At 36.3% G+C, this 17,625-nt stretch overlaps 1 protein-coding gene across 10 annotated transcripts in view; it reads left to right on the top strand.

The window, feature by feature from the left end:
• SOX6 (SRY-box transcription factor 6) overlaps positions 1-17,625 on the top strand; it is a 375,192-nt gene that overhangs the window by 310,650 nt on the left and 46,917 nt on the right. For all 10 annotated transcript variants that reach the window (XM_074885126.1, XM_074885127.1, XM_074885121.1 and 7 more), the window contains 2 exons: positions 271-451; positions 3,306-3,496. In XM_074885126.1, coding sequence (XP_074741227.1) covers positions 271-451; positions 3,306-3,496 — 372 coding nt within the window. The remainder of the gene's footprint in view (positions 1-270; positions 452-3,305; positions 3,497-17,625) is intronic.

Raw genomic sequence — 17,625 nt, 5'->3', positions numbered from 1 at the left:
TAGGAAATTAAGCTGTAATGTGAGCTAATTCAAATTTTAATTTGGCAAAAAGAATGATCCAGCCACATAGTTAATGTAAATAGAAGCATAACACAGAGAAATTAATGAGGTTTCCTTTCGTTGAATCTTAAAGGAGGCAGATAATTAGCTTCTTTTGTTATTATTGCTGGAGAATGTGGTATTGTCTTCGAGGTGTAAAGTAACTGCTGCTTGCAAAATGATGTGTTCATTTGTCTTTTCTTAATAATTATTTACATTAAACTCCTGTAGGATGAAGCAGCCCAGCCACTGAATCTTTCAGCCCGACCCAAAACAGCTGAACCTGTCAAATCCCCAACATCTCCAACACAGAACCTCTTCCCAGCAAGTAAAAGCAGTCCAGTGACAGTGACGAACAAGAGTGGCATCCCCAGCCCGCTCGGTGGATCTCTGGGAAGAGGATCCTCTTTAGGTAACTAATCTGTCCTGGGCAAAGGAGAAAACTGGCAAGTTTTCTACATGAAATCTCAGCTTGAGCACACTTACTTCTGAATTAGGTAGATATTTGGACCTACATTTCTGTTTAAAATGGGGGGAAAAAAATGCAGGAAAGATTTTCAAAGAACTCTTGAATGCCAAGGCTTTACAAGAGTAACCAAAATGATGCAGCAGTGATAGGCATTGATAAGAAATACAGCAAATAAATACATAATGTAAGAAATATGCATGCATGCATACAAATATATACACATAAGTAAATAGAGATGCATACATAAAACATGTAAAAGAGGCTGTGTGAACATCTTCCCCAAAGACATGCATGTATACAAAGACAGGTGTGTATACATGCAAAGTTAGCTTTTGAATTTTGACCTCTGGATTAAACAAATAAAAAAAAGTCTTTGCATGCACGTAGAGCCTGACTAGGTGCTAGACATACACACATAATAGCTCATGTGGTTAGTGTACCTGCACCGCAACAGTGTAACATACCTTAAAATAAACAAGTTTTCAAGCACTTTGTTGAACCACGGTCAAGGAACATTCAGTATCTCCATGGCTTACAGTAAACCAGAAGCCAGGCAAGAAGGTAACTCCAAGTGTGGTTTTCAGCTATTTAGCTCTGAGTTTTACCCAGAACAGCATTCTAAAAGAAATCTAATCCTCTGAATTCTGGGTATTAAATTCATTTTACAAAGACCATATGCTGAATATATTTTTTTTTTTAACAAAGACAGAAAGGCTTCAGTCCAGCCAGTTTATTATTTGTTCATGTTTTTATTATTTGCTCACCCATCTGACAAGATTTTGTTAATTCATATGGTTCTAATAGGGAAATTTTGACCTGTGTTCAAGATTCTTTAATTAAGGAATAAAGCTTATTAAGTAATGAAACAAAATTGATTTGAAAACTATGTATGAAGACTACCTTACCCAGTCAAGAAACAGAATCAAGAGCTGCAAAATGGAGATGATCAGCCCGAAAGTTCAAATAGTAAATTTTAACAGTGACTAAATACTTACTACAGACCACTTATTCACAATCTGTAGCTCAAGTGTACTTGTAAAATATATAGAAACACTTGTGAATAATGAACAGATATGTTAAATATATACATTAAATATATAAAAATTATGATTTGTTCCGTTCCCAAAACACTTGGGAACATCATGATCTCTGAAAGATACTTTCTGCAGCTAGCTAGATATTCTACCTGTCAATTTATTTCCAGCTGTCACTATCTAATATTAAGTGGCATATCAGTTTGGAGTCATAGACCATTCCAGAGAAATGGCTAGAGAAGATAGACCTAAGGTGTGAATATTTTTCCTGTAAAGTCATAAAAACTTTTCCTCTCAATCCTTAAGTATAAAAGAAGTCAGGGAAACATTGTCAAAAAAATCACCAAGCAATGTAGGAGCTTTTCCTCCATTTTTATGATAAATTTAGGTGCTTGAGAGTCTAAGTCTCATTAAAAGTCAGGCAAATATGGTTCCCAACTTACTCAGGCTCCAGAATGGATGTTGGTTGCTGAATCAGTTCAGAGTATTGGAAATTTTACCAAGCAAGAACAATGATTGTTCTCTAATGTGTTACTTTTATTTCGGGAAGGGGTGCTTTATTCAGACAGAAAACATCACAGTTCCATCTAAAACATCACAATTTGCATCTCTTCTCAGGTAGACCACAATATTAAATCAACTGTTTTGTTCTCAAGATAAAGCATGAGAAACCCTTAATCTTAACCTTTTTTATTTTAATAGAATTCAGGGTCCTTTGAGGTTGAATTTGCTATATTTTACTCAGATGAATGTCAATGAAGTCAAAAGAATATGAAAATTGACCTTGAAGAAGGATTCCAAGTCTTAGCCTGTTTGGTTTTATTTGGTTGGTTTGTTCATTTGTTTTTTCTAGTGGACTGTTAGTAAGTACACAAATCTAACAAATTCAGAACTTTTATAAAATACATTTGCTTCTCAGACAGATACACAGGTAATCCACAAACTTTGATCGCTCAGAATTTCCTAGCTAGAATATATACGCACAAGTCTATCCATGTGCAGTACAGAGGATACTCCCACGCACGAACAGGTGGATCAAGTTAAAGCTTCATCACAGCAACACCAAACAACCACTCATCAAATAATTGCTGTCTTTAGGTTTCAAATAAGAAATGGTATCTGGGGTACTCATCTTTACCTCTAGCATGCATTTTAAGATGCAACAGGAATGTTTTGTGTGAGTTTGATGTGTTTAAAAGTTTCTCTTTCTGTCCAGAGTGATAGGAAGAAAACCATTTTTTCTCTACTGATTTAGGGCTTTACACTCATGTTAAGGTGATAAAAAGCTCTGGCCCCCAAAAGTAACTGTGAAATTGAAAGCTAAATGTCTGGAGTGATGGTTCTCTCGATAAAGAAATTCTAAAAATTGACATAGATTTCATGGCCAAGAAATCAAGATTTCTTTCTTCTTCTTTGTTCATTTTATGAATTATGATTAATACTTCAAAGGCTTCCCACTTAAGCTTCAGAACACTGTGGTCTTAAACACATATTTAACTTTGAGCTTTGAGTCCATGAGTGTGCTCAGATACCTCCATATCAGGCTATGCCAAGACTTCAGTGGTTGTATTTGTAACAGCAGAAGAAGTGTACAGGTTTATCTATCACATCTATAGATTAATTCAGCCTTCAAACAGACAACATTTGCCACTCCTTTTTTGCAGATGTTAGTTGGGTGCAGCTCTAACAGTATGAGAGCTGAGTGCTTCCCCCAGATTCTAATTTGGATAATTACCTAAATAAAGTGTGTTCTCTGTTCATAGATATCCTTTCCAGTCTTAATTCACCTGCCCTATTTGGGGACCAGGACACAGTTATGAAAGCCATTCAGGAGGCTCGAAAAATGAGAGAGCAGATCCAAAGGGAGCAGCAGCAGCAACAGCAGCCGCATGGTGTTGATGGAAAATTGCCCTCCATGAATAACATGGGTCTAAACAACTGCAGGAATGAAAAGGTAATGTCTCCCATTGCCATACTGTTATTCATTCCTCTTTTACCTACAAATAGCTTCTTATTTTTATATAAAATTTCTTTTTAGAGCTTTTTGCCATCTCTTATTTCACGTTAAATACACCTTGTCACTTCACAGTGCTGTGCTACAAACTTCTCTCCATTTACATGACAGCATTCAAAAAAACAGTGCTGTGCACTTGTGATTAAGCTGTAAGCATGCCTATAACAACATGGAAAATGAATTGGTTGAAGCTACCATTGTTTGTGGTCACTAGATTTTGAATTGTGCTTTTGAGAATGATTGGATTGATAAATATGGCAAAAAGGCCAGTTATGTACTAGCATGATTGAGCATTACAATGCTATTGAATGTATCTGAGAGTGCTTGAATCTGTGGCTCAGATACAACAAAGTATTTAGGCTCAAAACAATGCTTTTGGCTTGTGGTTTCAATGGGAAATTAGAGATCAAAGTTCTTTGTTGAATCTTGGCCGTAGTTTCCAAACACTAAAATTTAATGGGACGCTACAATAAAATGGTAAATGAGAGAAAGTGGTGAAAAACATGACCAGCACTGAACTGAACAGGACAAAAGAGCGAGCTGGGATCATATCCGAAAGGTGAGGAACAGTTTCTATCACACACACTTTAAGGAGCACCCAGAGGACAAAGAAGTCTCTTGGAAAATTCTGTGTATCTGTGTTGTCCTGCTCTGTGGCCTTTCCAAGGTGTACAAGATCTGCTCCAGGAGCAGGTGTCTGTGTGTATAACAGAGACAGTGAACGCTCAATTGGCTGAGCTGTAGGGCAGTTCTTTTGATGAAGAATGTTCCTCTGTTAACTTCCCTAGAGGTGGCTTATACTGCAAAAAATACAGCACACAAGTTATTTTTCACCACTGACACAAAATCAGTAGTATACCACAATACTTACTCCAGTTAACTAGGAAGGGAAGAATACTATTCCAGTAATCACTATGGCATTGGTAAATAGGAACAGTTACGATGCAGTTCAGTAATGAATGAAAAGAAAGCTGACACATTCATTAGCCTAAAGCAACTAGTGTTTCAGACTATTTGCTGAAAAAAAAAAAAAATTGAAAAACAGGTAGCTTTCAATTCTTATAATTCATTAATGAAAATTCTGTAATATCTGTATGTTAGAGGGTAGGTTCTTTGTATCTTGGGGGAGGGATGGAAGATTGTAATATACTCCAAAGACTAACAGGAATTTTTAGTCCAGGTTGCATATAAGACTCAGCAGAATTTTAACTATATCTTAATCTGTGAATTTGATGATACTATGATCTTTTCTCAACCCACAAGGGAATACTCAGTGAGTAAGTGAATTGTAGCAAGGTACGGAAAGGAAAAGAAATGTTGTAAACAGACCCATCAAAGATTGATACATACCTTTTAATCTACACTTTATATTTTTGCTTGATAGGTTCTTTATAGTACTCAAAACAAAAGAAATGCTCAGTGTCTACTAAAAAGATTTGTTAAACTGTTACCACACAGGATTAACAATGCTTTTACAAGACAAATTCAGAGGCTAATAGATATTTATTTTTGCTAGTGTTAGTTTAAATGTCAGCATTGAAAAACTCATTTAATACAGATTGATACCATGAAAAAGTATGGAAATTAATAACTGATCAAGCAGGCCATATTCAAACAATGCTCTAATTGTAAAGTCAGTGTTTGTCTTAACTAAGAGGTAGGGTACTAAAGCACAGTTATAAAAATAAATGTCACACCTATGATCACTATTAAGAGTTTATAAAATGATGTTATTTAAAAATGTATTTTATGAGTTTCAGTGGCTTGACATTTAAAAATATCTAATACACTATAAGAGCTATTAGAAGAATTCTTAACATTTGATTTGACTTTGAAAAGTAAGTATGAAAGTGGTACCCACTTACTTATCAGGTCTGGTCCCTGAGTATTTTCAGTACCATGTTTACATCTTGTATTCCATATAACAAGTTTCTATTTTGTCTTTCACCTTTTAAAGCACAGCCAGTAAATATTTCAGTGAATAATCTGAAATTTCTCTTTTGTGCTAGTTACTAGCAATACACAGATTGATGTACAGCTTCCAGATTGAGGTTATACATCAGGCAGTCAGAGGAAAAAAAATTTTTTACTTGCAAATATAGCAGAGTCAATTGAAACTCTTTAACAAGTATAAACAACATCATTCTCAAATGCCATCTTTTATGGGGAGACTTTTCATGGTAGCACTTGCAACTTTTAAAACCTAAGAATAAAACAGCAGCAAGGAAATCTGTTGTTAAATCTCTCCGTGCCCTTATATAATCCTGCCGGGTTTATTTATTGTAGCATGTGCTATAGAGTGAACCATTAAGGCAGGACAAAGTTGTAATATGTACTCTGGTTTTACCTTCAGTACGCTAGTCTATCATCCTTGCTCTGTAGATGCAAGAAAAGGCAGGGTTTACAAAAGAATGGGATATAAAATACTCATTTTAAATTATGATATATCCCCAGTTTCTATCCTAAGGAAAATAAAAGAATTAAGTCAGTCATAAATACTAAGGGAATGTATTTATGTTTTATAAGAAGTATAAAATGCATTAAACCCAGAAGCATCCTTTGCACGAACAGAAGTCTAGAATACTCTTCTTTCCCTCTTTACACTCTGCCTTTCAATTTTTACATTATGATATATTTCTTTTACTCTAAAAATGATGGGCAGGATGAATAAAATTGGGGGGGAGAGGAATGATAGATCACTTCAATTAGAAAAACATAATTTTGAAATAATTGTATGCCAAGAAGATTGTGTATAGTTTCTGTCATAATCCCAGTGAAGCTTTGATAACATAGTTGCAATTTTGGATTGGTTTCTTTTGAAGAATCAGGACCCTGTGTTTTCAGGACCAAATTTTCAGAAATTGGCTTCAGGTAATTAGACTTGTATAAATGAGTAGCTAGAAGCCAGCACCAGAAAAAGATGACAAATTAATTGCCTGCAGCTGGTTTAAAAAAGCTATTGAGTTCTGGTCAGTTACTGGTCTTCAAGTTCAGATAGCTGGTAATAGTTTGTTGTGCAAATGATTGCGCTTACAAAATTATGTACATAGCTTCAAAGCCTGGGCTTAGGCCTTTTTGAAAATGTGTCATTTAAATCTCAGAAAGCTTTGTATTTGGTTAGAGACACAGAATTGAAAATTGCCTCTGTTCATATTCTGCTGTTCAAAAAAATCTCCTACAAAGCTTTAAAAGTGCTCACAGAGGTTCACTCATCAGAAAGACCAAAACAAAACCATGCAGCACTCTGGCACAGTCCAACTTTGTCATTTGCTAAAGCATTAAGGTTAGGCTGTAATTTTGAGATGGTACCATTCTATGGAGTTATTTCAGTTTGTGTACTGAAATACACAGCTGTGAGTTAGGGCAGGCAGGTAAGCACCACACAGCCACTCGGTCATTCCCCTCCAGCGGGATGGGGAAGAGAATCAGAAAGGTGAAAGTGAGAAAACTCGTGGGTTGAGACAGTTTAATAAGTAAAGCAAAAGTCATACATGCAAGCAAAGCAAAATAAGGAATTGGTTCACTACTTCCCATCAGCAGGCAGATGTTTAGCCATTTCCAGGAAAGCAGGGCTTCAGCACATGTAACAGTTACTTGGGAAGACAAATGCCAAAACTGCAAATGTTTCCCCTTCCTCCTTCTTCCTTCAGCTTTTATTGCTGATTACTACGTCATATGGTGTGGAATATCCCTTTTGGGATACTCCGTTTGGGTCAGCTGGCCTGGCTGTGCCCCCTCCCAGCCACTTTTGCACCCCTAGCCTGCTTGCTGGCAGGCCAGCATAAGAAACAGAAAAGGCCTTGATGCTGGAGAAGCACTGTTTGTCAATAGCTAAAACATCTTTGTGTTATCAGCACTATTTTGGTCACAAATCTGAAACTCAGCACCATGTGAACTAAAATTAACCCTATCTGAGCCAATGCCAGTACAGTGCACACTGGGCAAACAGTCATTATAGCAGAGTTGACTTTTTCTACTCCACCTGGTGCTGATCAGGTGTAGTCTGACTGCAGAAAGGGAAAAAGAAACTGTGTCAGTGGTTTCACACAGTAAACGGAAACACCGGGGAAAGGGAGAGAATTAGGAAAATCCAGAAAATAGGCTACAGAGCTCTTTCCATGTGATACGAGCAAAAGTCAAATCATACAAAAATTGGCTTTGTTTAGACGATACGACTTTTTTCCAGTCAAGCCATCTTTACCTTCAACAAAAAAGAGTACTGAAACAAAATTTGCATTGCTATAGCTACTTTATTTTAGTATTTTGAGCTGGAAATATTGCCTAGAAGTTTTGCTTTGATTTAAGGCTTTAAATGAACCTGAAAATGCTATATAATTTAGAAGATAACTGACATAATTTTAAAAAAGACCGGATCCTATCTTTTTTGTGCATAAAGCACAAAAATCACTGACAAAAACACTTCAGAAAATCTTTGTAGAAAAAATATAGGCAGAAATGTGTTAACTCCATTGGAGAAAAATATATGAACATATACCTAATTAATAATCTCAACATATCTGCTAGACCCGAGGATATACCCCCACCTCCCCATTTACTTATCCACAAAGCATATTCATTGAGATCTGAGAGGAAGCAGAATTTAATATAAGATTTTTATGTTTATATTCCATTCCCACTCTTGTAGATTTTCAGGCAACTGTGTATTTGCAGTAGGAAACCAGAATTAGACCCCAAAATAAATGACATGAGTCATCGCCTACTTCCTGGGAATTATGGTACTTTAGCACCTCTTATAATGAGCATTTTATTCCTTTCTTATTTCTAAATCAAAGTTTTACAAGTTGAATCCACATCATTTACCCTAATATAGACCACAGTTTGTATGCAAAATGTGTGCATTCTTAAAAACTTATATTATTTACCCTTGGGGATGTTACAGTCTATTGATCAATTCCATATTTAGGCACTTGGATTTGACTTGATAAGCCATAACGACCCCTTTGGAGGTGTTACGGTCTGCTGTATTTAGGGACTGTTAAATATGTGGATTATTGACACAATAGAGTGTAACAACTCCTCTGGAGCTGTTACGCTTCATCATTTATATGAAGCTACTGCACATGCGTACAAACTTTGCCTGATAAAAACACTTCAGGAAGTCTTTGTAGGAAAAGTTACTAGTCATGCATAATCTCCTTTTGACTGCCGACACCCCTGCAATGACTCCATCATTGTATTGCTTTTTTTCTAAATGCAAGCGGTACTGGATTATGTTGCCAAAAGTTTTTTACCACTTTTTTTCTCCCCATACATTCAGTATTAAAGACAGAACAACTGCAGAGGCAGGAGTCACACTGTCTTTTCTGCAAGTGCAGAGTATTTCTCAGACAATCACCAAGAGAAGTAACTTGTTATTAGCATCCTTGTTATATTAGTCATTTCTCAGCTCGGTTTAAAAACAAAAATGCACATAGTTAAGAAAATACTTTTCCAGTTCATCCTCCATTCAGTTATCTTTCCTCCTTTTAAGGAAAGTTGTCATGACCACCCTTAAACTGAGAACATGAATAAATTGGTCATAAGGGCCTTGTGGATTTTTATAAATCTTTATGAATAAGTGGTTTAGATTTGCAGGGACCGATCTATTCTCATCTGCTTTTATCTTTTAAGAAAAACTTCTCATATTTTCTTTTTTCCTTTAGTTTCTTATAGAAGAATATTTGTAACTAGTAAATAAGGTCAATGCTTATATTTCAGTCTGCTGGGACACATGATAGAAGCTAAGCATTTTCAATTGGATCCTTGTTTCTGTTGGTTAAATCTTAGTTCTACTTGTTATTAAATGGCAAATACCTCATAATTAGGCAAAAAAATGAATAGCAATATCAACAGCAAATTACTAGTTTTACAAAGTTGTTGCTTTTATTATGGTATTGTTGCGACAGTCATTGCACCAAGTTCTCTTCTCACTGTAACTTAAAGAAGGTCCTGCCCCATATAGCTTACACTAGGTATAATTTAATTTAAGTTTAAATATGTATATTTAGATTCCATAATAGAGAATCTAGAACTGTATAGAGAGAAAAAAAGACACTGATTTACTTAAGGAACTGTTAGTGTGGTCTCACTTTCTTGCAAGAATATAGGCAATTTATTCAACTCAGTGGGAGTGTATTCCATCTGTCTAATGAAGAATCTGATTTCCACAAAGAGACACTGCAACTGGGAAACTGTTTTTCCTGGATACGTCATTCTGCTCAGTCGACAAACCTTTCCCTGGGGAGTTTCTGAGACGTAGAAGGACATGTTGCATAGAGACAACCTCTTTACAGTTCCATCATTTTATAACAGATAAATGACTTGTCTAAGTTAAATGCCCCAGAATAGGGAAAAGTTGCAAATACAAATCCCAGCAGTCCTCATAATTCTTACAAAACAAATGTCCTTTATACTTTACTGTGAATTTGGCCAATTTAGTAATCTGTTTGTGGCTGTACGTAATCCATGTAAGCAACAATTTTGTTAACTTCCTAAAGCCATATTTGGGCACCAGCATTTTATTCTGAAAAACCTTTATTTAAAAAAGAAAAAAGAAATATAAAAATATTTTGTTCCAATTTTTTTTTTTAAACTGGAATAATTTTGCAATTTCTTTTTTAAGCTTAGGGCTTATCCTAGCTACATGAAAAATGTGCCTTCATTTTATATCATCTGTAATATTTTCTTAATAATTTTGAAGAAAAAACTCAAGTAAAAATTTTCTAAAGTAGCTGCAATGCAGGAGCCTAAGTCCCACTGAACTAGCTCTGAAAATTTCACCCCAAGGCAGACAAGCAGATTTGTGACTGTGTATACAGTAACAGTCTATTTTCAGTGAAGTTCAGCAATTTTGTATCCTTCTCCAGCACTTTTTACGATAATTTGAACAATTCAGAATTTCAGGTGATGTAATACTGCCCCCTTTTATTAGAAATGGAAAACATGCTGGACTTCAAACATTTAGTTTTGTAGTTGGAGAAATTCTGTTTATTTATGCTGTTGCTTCCAATGTTTGAAATTGCATGACAGAATAAGATAAAGCATGAAATCAATATAAGTTTATAACAATGAACGGGGAAAAAAAAGTAGTGATTCCAAGCAACATTTTTGCAGGGTGTACTGTGTGTGTTATGACAGGACTAGGCAGGATATCACTTCAGGGAGTTCCCTGCTATTTTTTTGAGAAGTTCAAGGTGGTGATGATTTTTGCTTTTGTACGAATTTCATTGTCATATGTGATTGCATTGGTTTTCTAAACCAGTGCATTTATAGGATAACAGTAGGACACAGCGAGTATCGTCTTTTTTTGTTTTTCTTTCTTTTTTTCTTTCTATTGTGAGATCTAACCAGGAATTAGACGCATCTTTGAGTAGCTGAATGATTTTAATGTCTCTCAGACACAAAGAAGTGTTGCAGTGAATTTATCTTTACAATTAGAACTTTAAAATGTAATTTGACATTAAATTCAAAGCAGAACATCTTGGAAAAAAGAAATTAATCCCTGGGTCTCCGACCATATCTTTTAAAAAGAAATGTTTCCATCATAAACAAACAAGGAAAAAAAAAATCCGACTTTCAATATAACCCTGAAGTGTGTACTATATCACTGGCTTTTGTAGATATCACAGGAAATAAAATCAGGCTTAGAAATTGTACCCATACTTAAAGAAGTGTTTTATCTGATCTCTATGTATTTAGTGAGGAAGGTGATACACATGCACAGAGGGGTCAAACACAGCCACAACACTGGTACTTGGGTTATAAGAGTTATGGGAGGAAAATACTGTTGCTAACATTAGCTTCTGTAGAAGAACATAGCTCCATTATCAAGGCCAGGTTTATAATGGGAACCAGGTGCAGAAGGCTGTGGGTATGAAATCTTGTCAAGTCTGTTCCTCAAACTCAACAGATAGAAATATTAAAGCTGCTCATGAAACGTTAACTTTCTCTCTGTACATAACACATGATTTAGCCTTTAATTGATCACATGGTATTGCTCAAATACTGCTATTTACACCTAAACATTCATACTTGTGCCTACCAATATACCTTTTTTTTTTTCAGATTTACTTTGTATGTTATGTGTAGAAAGACATACAAATAATGTATTTGAAATTTACACATTAAAAATACATGTTCAGTGAAACTGTGGAACTGACAGTGAAAAGACAAAAAGAAACAGTGTAAAATCTCTGGCATATGTAGGTCATCTAAATTTACAGATAAGTTAGCTTTGGCGCCAGCTTACTATGGACCTAGTTTTGCACCTAGGGAAGAAGTTGCTGTGCAGACCTTTGTTTTTAAGAATTTTGCTCAATTGCCTTACTTTCCAAAATTTTCGTGATAAAGTTGGTAGTTTGTGCATTTCTGTTCCAATATATTTAATGTGCAGTTAAATGCTTTGCCCCTCAAATTACGTAGAGGCTGATAAAAATAAAATCTAAATTATTTGTTTATTAATTAAATTATCAAAATCAATTAAGTGAAAAATATGCAATCTTTGCAAAGGATAAATCATGGAAACTTTATTAAACCATAAATTAAAAAGAAGTTTGACCAGTCCACTAATGGTGTACATATGTAAGAAATTAAAAGAAAATGCACCTAAACATAAAGAACATCTATGAAACATTATTATTTGAATAACTATATACACACACATATATATAAGGGTGTGTGTATATGCTTCCTGTTCAATCGCAAGAGCACTTGGCAATAAAATATTATTTTCAGGAAAGAAACCAGCACTCTTTTGGTATTAATAGCTATTTTTGCATTTGAATATTGGCTCCTAGAGTTTTTGCCACTACCTGTGCTTGATAATATGCTTGTATGGTTGCTGAACGCAACTGTATTTTTTTATTTGTGTTGTCAGGGCTGCTTGAAGGGGTTGCCTAGCTGCAGGTTTTAGACCTCATTAATAATGATGACGATGATGATGATAATGTTGATAATTATTATTATTAATAATAATAATAATGGGATTTGGCCTCTTTCTTCTATTACCTTTCCAGCTCCAGAAAAAATGCCAAATACACTGCTTTTTCCCTTGTATGGGGTATTTCTTGTGAAAAGGATAAAATCTTTGCCCTATTTTGGTCTTCTCCCTTAAATCTTGGAGCAACAGAAAATCCCAGAGGAACAGAATTAGATTAAAATGGGTCCCGAGGGTGAATGTTGAAAAATTTGCACAAACCAACAAGGATAATTTTTCCCAAAGGATGATGTTCTGCCATAAAGGATAGTGTCTTTGTGATGACTATAACAGCATAATGATTGTATCTTCTTATGTACAATACATTTCCCAAGCTACTCAGGAGACTTTGCTGATATATTCTGAAATGTATGCCATCCTTTTATTATGCTTCTCCACAAAACAATAAAGATAGGTTGAAAATTACTGTTCGAACATAAATTTGCTAGGATGGGAATATATTCATTGATTTAAATTGTGGGTCAGAATGGCAGCTGCACAATCCTATCATATCACTTCTTCAATTGTCCTGAGAACTACAGAATACATTTGCATATTATTTCACACTTAGATACAAGCAGAGACATCCACAAAAGTTACTGCCATTTATTTCCAAGCTCTGTGTATTTCTCTAAGTAAATTCACAACACCAAATGCATTGCCAGAATCAAACTCTCTTAACTGCAGTAGATGAAGTGCAGCAAGGATAAATTTGGATTACTTTCTCTGATACTTCATTACTTTCTAAAATTAAAAATGTCTCCTGTTTCTCAAGTATCATTAGGCTGCATCAATAGGTATGAGAAATTGAAATACACTCCCTGTTCTTGAAGGATATTTACTTAGCTGCTTGTTTGTGGGATGATATGCTACTTTGTGCTGTCTTAACTGTTTTGCTTCAAACAAAAGAATAAACATGCTAGCAGGTAAATTTGTCTTTTTTATCTCATGAAAAGACTTTAGCAAATAATGCAAAATGGTATTTGCAAATGTTTGTCTGAAATCTGATTAATGGAGTTTGACCATGCTTATTCCTTCCTTTGTTTTCTTTTCACTAATATTCATGCAAATGGATTTTTATTTCTATGGGTGTATTTGCATGTGAACATGGACATTTGTGCACAATTAGGCATTTGCTGTTTATGTCCAAATTGCTCACCTCCTGTTCATAAAAAACGGAGGCTTTGATGCAGCACCCACTTCAAACTCCAGGCTGACCAAACGAGGAACACAGTATCAGGGAGCTCTTCCAGCCCCTGATACAGTGTCAATGCTAATTATAGATCTTTACAGCAACTCTGTGAACTCTGCAGCAATTTAATCTAGGGGTCCTGCAGGCCTTCCTGCACTGTGTCTTACCACTGCCATCTTTTTCCTACCATTGGTATGCCAGAGGCAGGTTTATTGGTTTTTCTCTGGTGTTGAAGCTAATGGATGCAGGAATTGATAGATAGAGAATAGATAGAGAAGTAAAGGCTTTCCACTACCTGGGAGGTCTTCTGGCTGAGAGAATTCCCAGTTGCTTTTTTCAGGTAATTTAAGGCAATGTTGCAATACTTATCACTGAGTCAGGCATTGAAAACAATATAATTTGTCTTAGGTGACCAACTACAGCATAAATCACAAGCAGCAAACCATTGAGCATTTAAGTGCATAGTTCATGCATAACTCAAAAGTTAGATTGTTAGAACACTGACACATTACTCACACATGTATAGAAATTGCTGCTCCTCCAGGGGTAGTTTGAAAAGATAAAAAAGACTATATTTGTTGGATAAATTGTTCACTGCACATAGCTTGTCCATCTGTAGTCACATAATGCTAACTCCATAAACAGGTCTATCTCAATTGGAAATGTGTAACAGGGTAATAAATGATATTCAACATCAGATTACTCGTACTAAAATCATGTTCAAGTCATAGTAAGCTGTTATAACACTACTTAAAACCTAAAGTATGCCTAACCCACAAGCTGAAATTACCCAGCTTACATCCTGAAAATCTACAGACAACATTAATTTCCCAGTATTTCACTTTTATGCCTGTGGCCTCCAACATGTTGCAAATGCTTCTATAAGAAAGGCTGGAAAAACATATCAAGTTTCTGTTCTCTTCCACTTGCTGACATTCATTAACTGAGGGAGAACACTGAGACAAGGTTTTGGAAAGATCTCCTCTTCACCTCCACCTGTTCCAAAGCAATTTATTAAACAGTCAGTAAGAGAAGTGGACACTTGTGGTTTGTCAGATCCACGTTGATCAGTAGCTGGGTGCGCGCTTTCACTGTTACCTTGCCAAAGGCTTCTTGAGATAGCAGGCAATGATTGCGTTCTTATCTCACTGCCATTTTCTTTGCATCCTTGAGTTCAATTGCTAAGTCACAATTTTATTATATGGCTCCTATTCAGATGAACTATCTTTTTATATACATACAGATTCTTGCTTAGTACATCCTACTTTTACATGCTTGTTCCCTTCCATTTCTAAAGCACAGGAACATTCTTTGCTATATTTCGGATGCCGGTACGAATAGAAGCCATCACTGGGAGGATGTGCATTAGAACTGTACACAAAGTGAGTCACTGACACATCATGTACTGCAAAACTTCTCGGTCTTTCAAGGGTTCAGCAAGTTGCCAAAACATGTTCAGTTGCCAGCTCCTTGCCAGAATTCTGTTCCTCGCCTGATGCCACTCAAGCTCTTTGAATAGTCATGAATAAGATTAGGTTGTATGGCTGCGTTCTTCCTCCCAAGGGATTCCCCTTTATCACGGGATTACCTGCATGACCTTTGCATAACTCCTGTGTTTTATTCTTCCATATCACAGTACAGGTCACACTACATCATGACAAATATCTCGCTGATAAAATGTATGTCAGCTCTTTGTTTTCTTTCAGAAATAACCCAAAACTTATAAATATAAGAAAGATATCTTCCTGCAAAGTTTTGTTCCCACCCTCTTTCACCCAAGGTTTATTTTTTCTCTTTCTTTGCAAGGAACAGACTGAGTTAATATTCACAGTTATAGGCTGATAGACCAGGATACCTATCAGTCCTCTGCACTAAATAGCATGCTTTGCTATGTAGGTTTTCCAATCCATTCAGTGCAAAAGCCAGCCGTAGTTTATCAGTATCAGTCACTACCATGGACAGGCAAAAGTAATGAACTGCAGTATGGGAAATTTGTAGTGAATGTGTGAGTTATCCTGTAAGGGTAGAAGATGAAGCGTGCTACTTGCTTGGTTTATCAAGTGATTTCCCTTTATCTCCCTCCATGCCATTTTACTGTAGCTACCTGGGAATATGTGTTATGAGAACATGCAGTTAAAAGGTGAAAAAAGCACCCAACTTCCTGTTCTTGACCCCATTTAAGTTCTCCTAATGTAGAGCTTTTGCTGTGTTAAGGATGGATTTCAGCCCATGTGCTTCTCTGAATCAGGACCAACATTACTTATTCATTCCTCAACCATTCTGAGATTCCACTCCTGTGGTATTAGGAATACTCCTAATGTGGTGCAGACTATGGTGTAGGTAGTGGAAGTCTCTATCATTCTCTGATCATGAGAGAGAGGGAAATATTCTTGCAGTGTTTTCAATGATCTCCTAGCTCTGGTCCCCTTTCCTTTTTTCCCTGCTGCTGCTCTTCCCTGCTGCTTACCCTCACTGTGCTTTTGCTGTGACTCTTGTAGTGTCTCATGAAAACAACATCCTCATATTACTGGTTTAGTGTCACAATTAATTAATAGAATAGCACACAATTTCCATAGTAGAATTCCCACTAACATCTCACATGGTGAAAAGTGAGTATTATTTCACATATTTTTGCTATATAGAGGGGATGTTTCCTGTATAACAGCATTCTTGTTGCTAAATGTGCCTTGGATTTGAGTTCACAACTAAGCTAAACACTGAACATTTTCCATAAGCAAAATACAGAATTTATCATGTTTTTGATTGCTTGGAGTTAGCAAAGGAATACAGATAAAATTGAAAACTGCATTATAAGTTAATCAGTCACATTATTTTTTTCTTTAATATTTCTATTTTGTTAGTGATGAAAGGATCAGACACTTTTAGGCTGTGCTTTGAATCAAACCAAAGCAGGTATAGTTCCTGAGATGAAGATCTTTAATAGATTTAAAAAGCGAGAGCTATCTAGGTGTCACATGCTGCCCCTCCAGTGCAAAGAGGTTCTCAGCAACCTAGGCTGCAGCAAACTGCCCCCTCAAGGACGTAACTATTGGAGCAGTCTGCTGTAAAAGTGGCAAAAAAAGGCTTTAAAAACAGAAAGTTCCCCCTCCCCTTTTATTAACTGGAACATTTCACTCTGAGTTTTCAGCATGACCCCATAAATAGCTGAATCTCAAGATTTAAAGGATTGTGGACTGTTCGTGTTGGGAACCAGTAGGTTGGAGGGTGAGGGATGGGACAGAGCTTGACTGCTGCATACTGTGTCTGTGAAACTGCACTTTGAATGTAACGCAGAGTAGGAAATAAGTGTAAGGGAGAGCACAGATAGGAATATGAAGATCCTATAGTTTGAATGGTGAATATACAACCAGATAACTCCAGAGCATATAGTTCTTTCCTTCCTTTTGGCATCACCCCTTTCAGTTCTCCCAATATATAATCATTTGAAATTCCTCTTATGTCTCTCTTTCTAAACCCTAAGAAGCAGAAAACCTGAGCCTTGCTGTTTGCATTCTTCTGATATCAAAGACTCCTATCCCACTGGGGCCCTTAGCCATAGGAGAGGTTTGAGGGAGGGGGAAGAGATATATTTCCTCCTTCTTAGCTGCTCCAACAGATTGGAGCGTAGGGAGCAGACAGTAGATTTTAATGTTCAAAATGGAGGCTGGGATGTGACTGATGCCCGAGCTGGACGTCGTGATGCTTACCGTGACTTCTCTTACCTGATGTGGCAGTGGGGTTGGAGCTGGGTGGAGGCTGGTACCTGATGATGCAGAGTATCCCACCCTCTCAGGGAGTCAGGGAGAGCCCTGGTCAGCCTGTTTTTGCAGAATTCCACACCCTAGAGATATCTTGTCCCGTAGAGCAAGCAGTAGAAGGATATTTTTCTTTATGTTTAAAATC

Source organism: Strix uralensis, chromosome 15, assembly GCF_047716275.1.
Source record: "Strix uralensis isolate ZFMK-TIS-50842 chromosome 15, bStrUra1, whole genome shotgun sequence".
Lineage (NCBI taxonomy): Eukaryota > Metazoa > Chordata > Aves > Strigiformes > Strigidae > Strix > Strix uralensis.
This window is presented reverse-complemented; position numbering and strand designations above follow the sequence as displayed.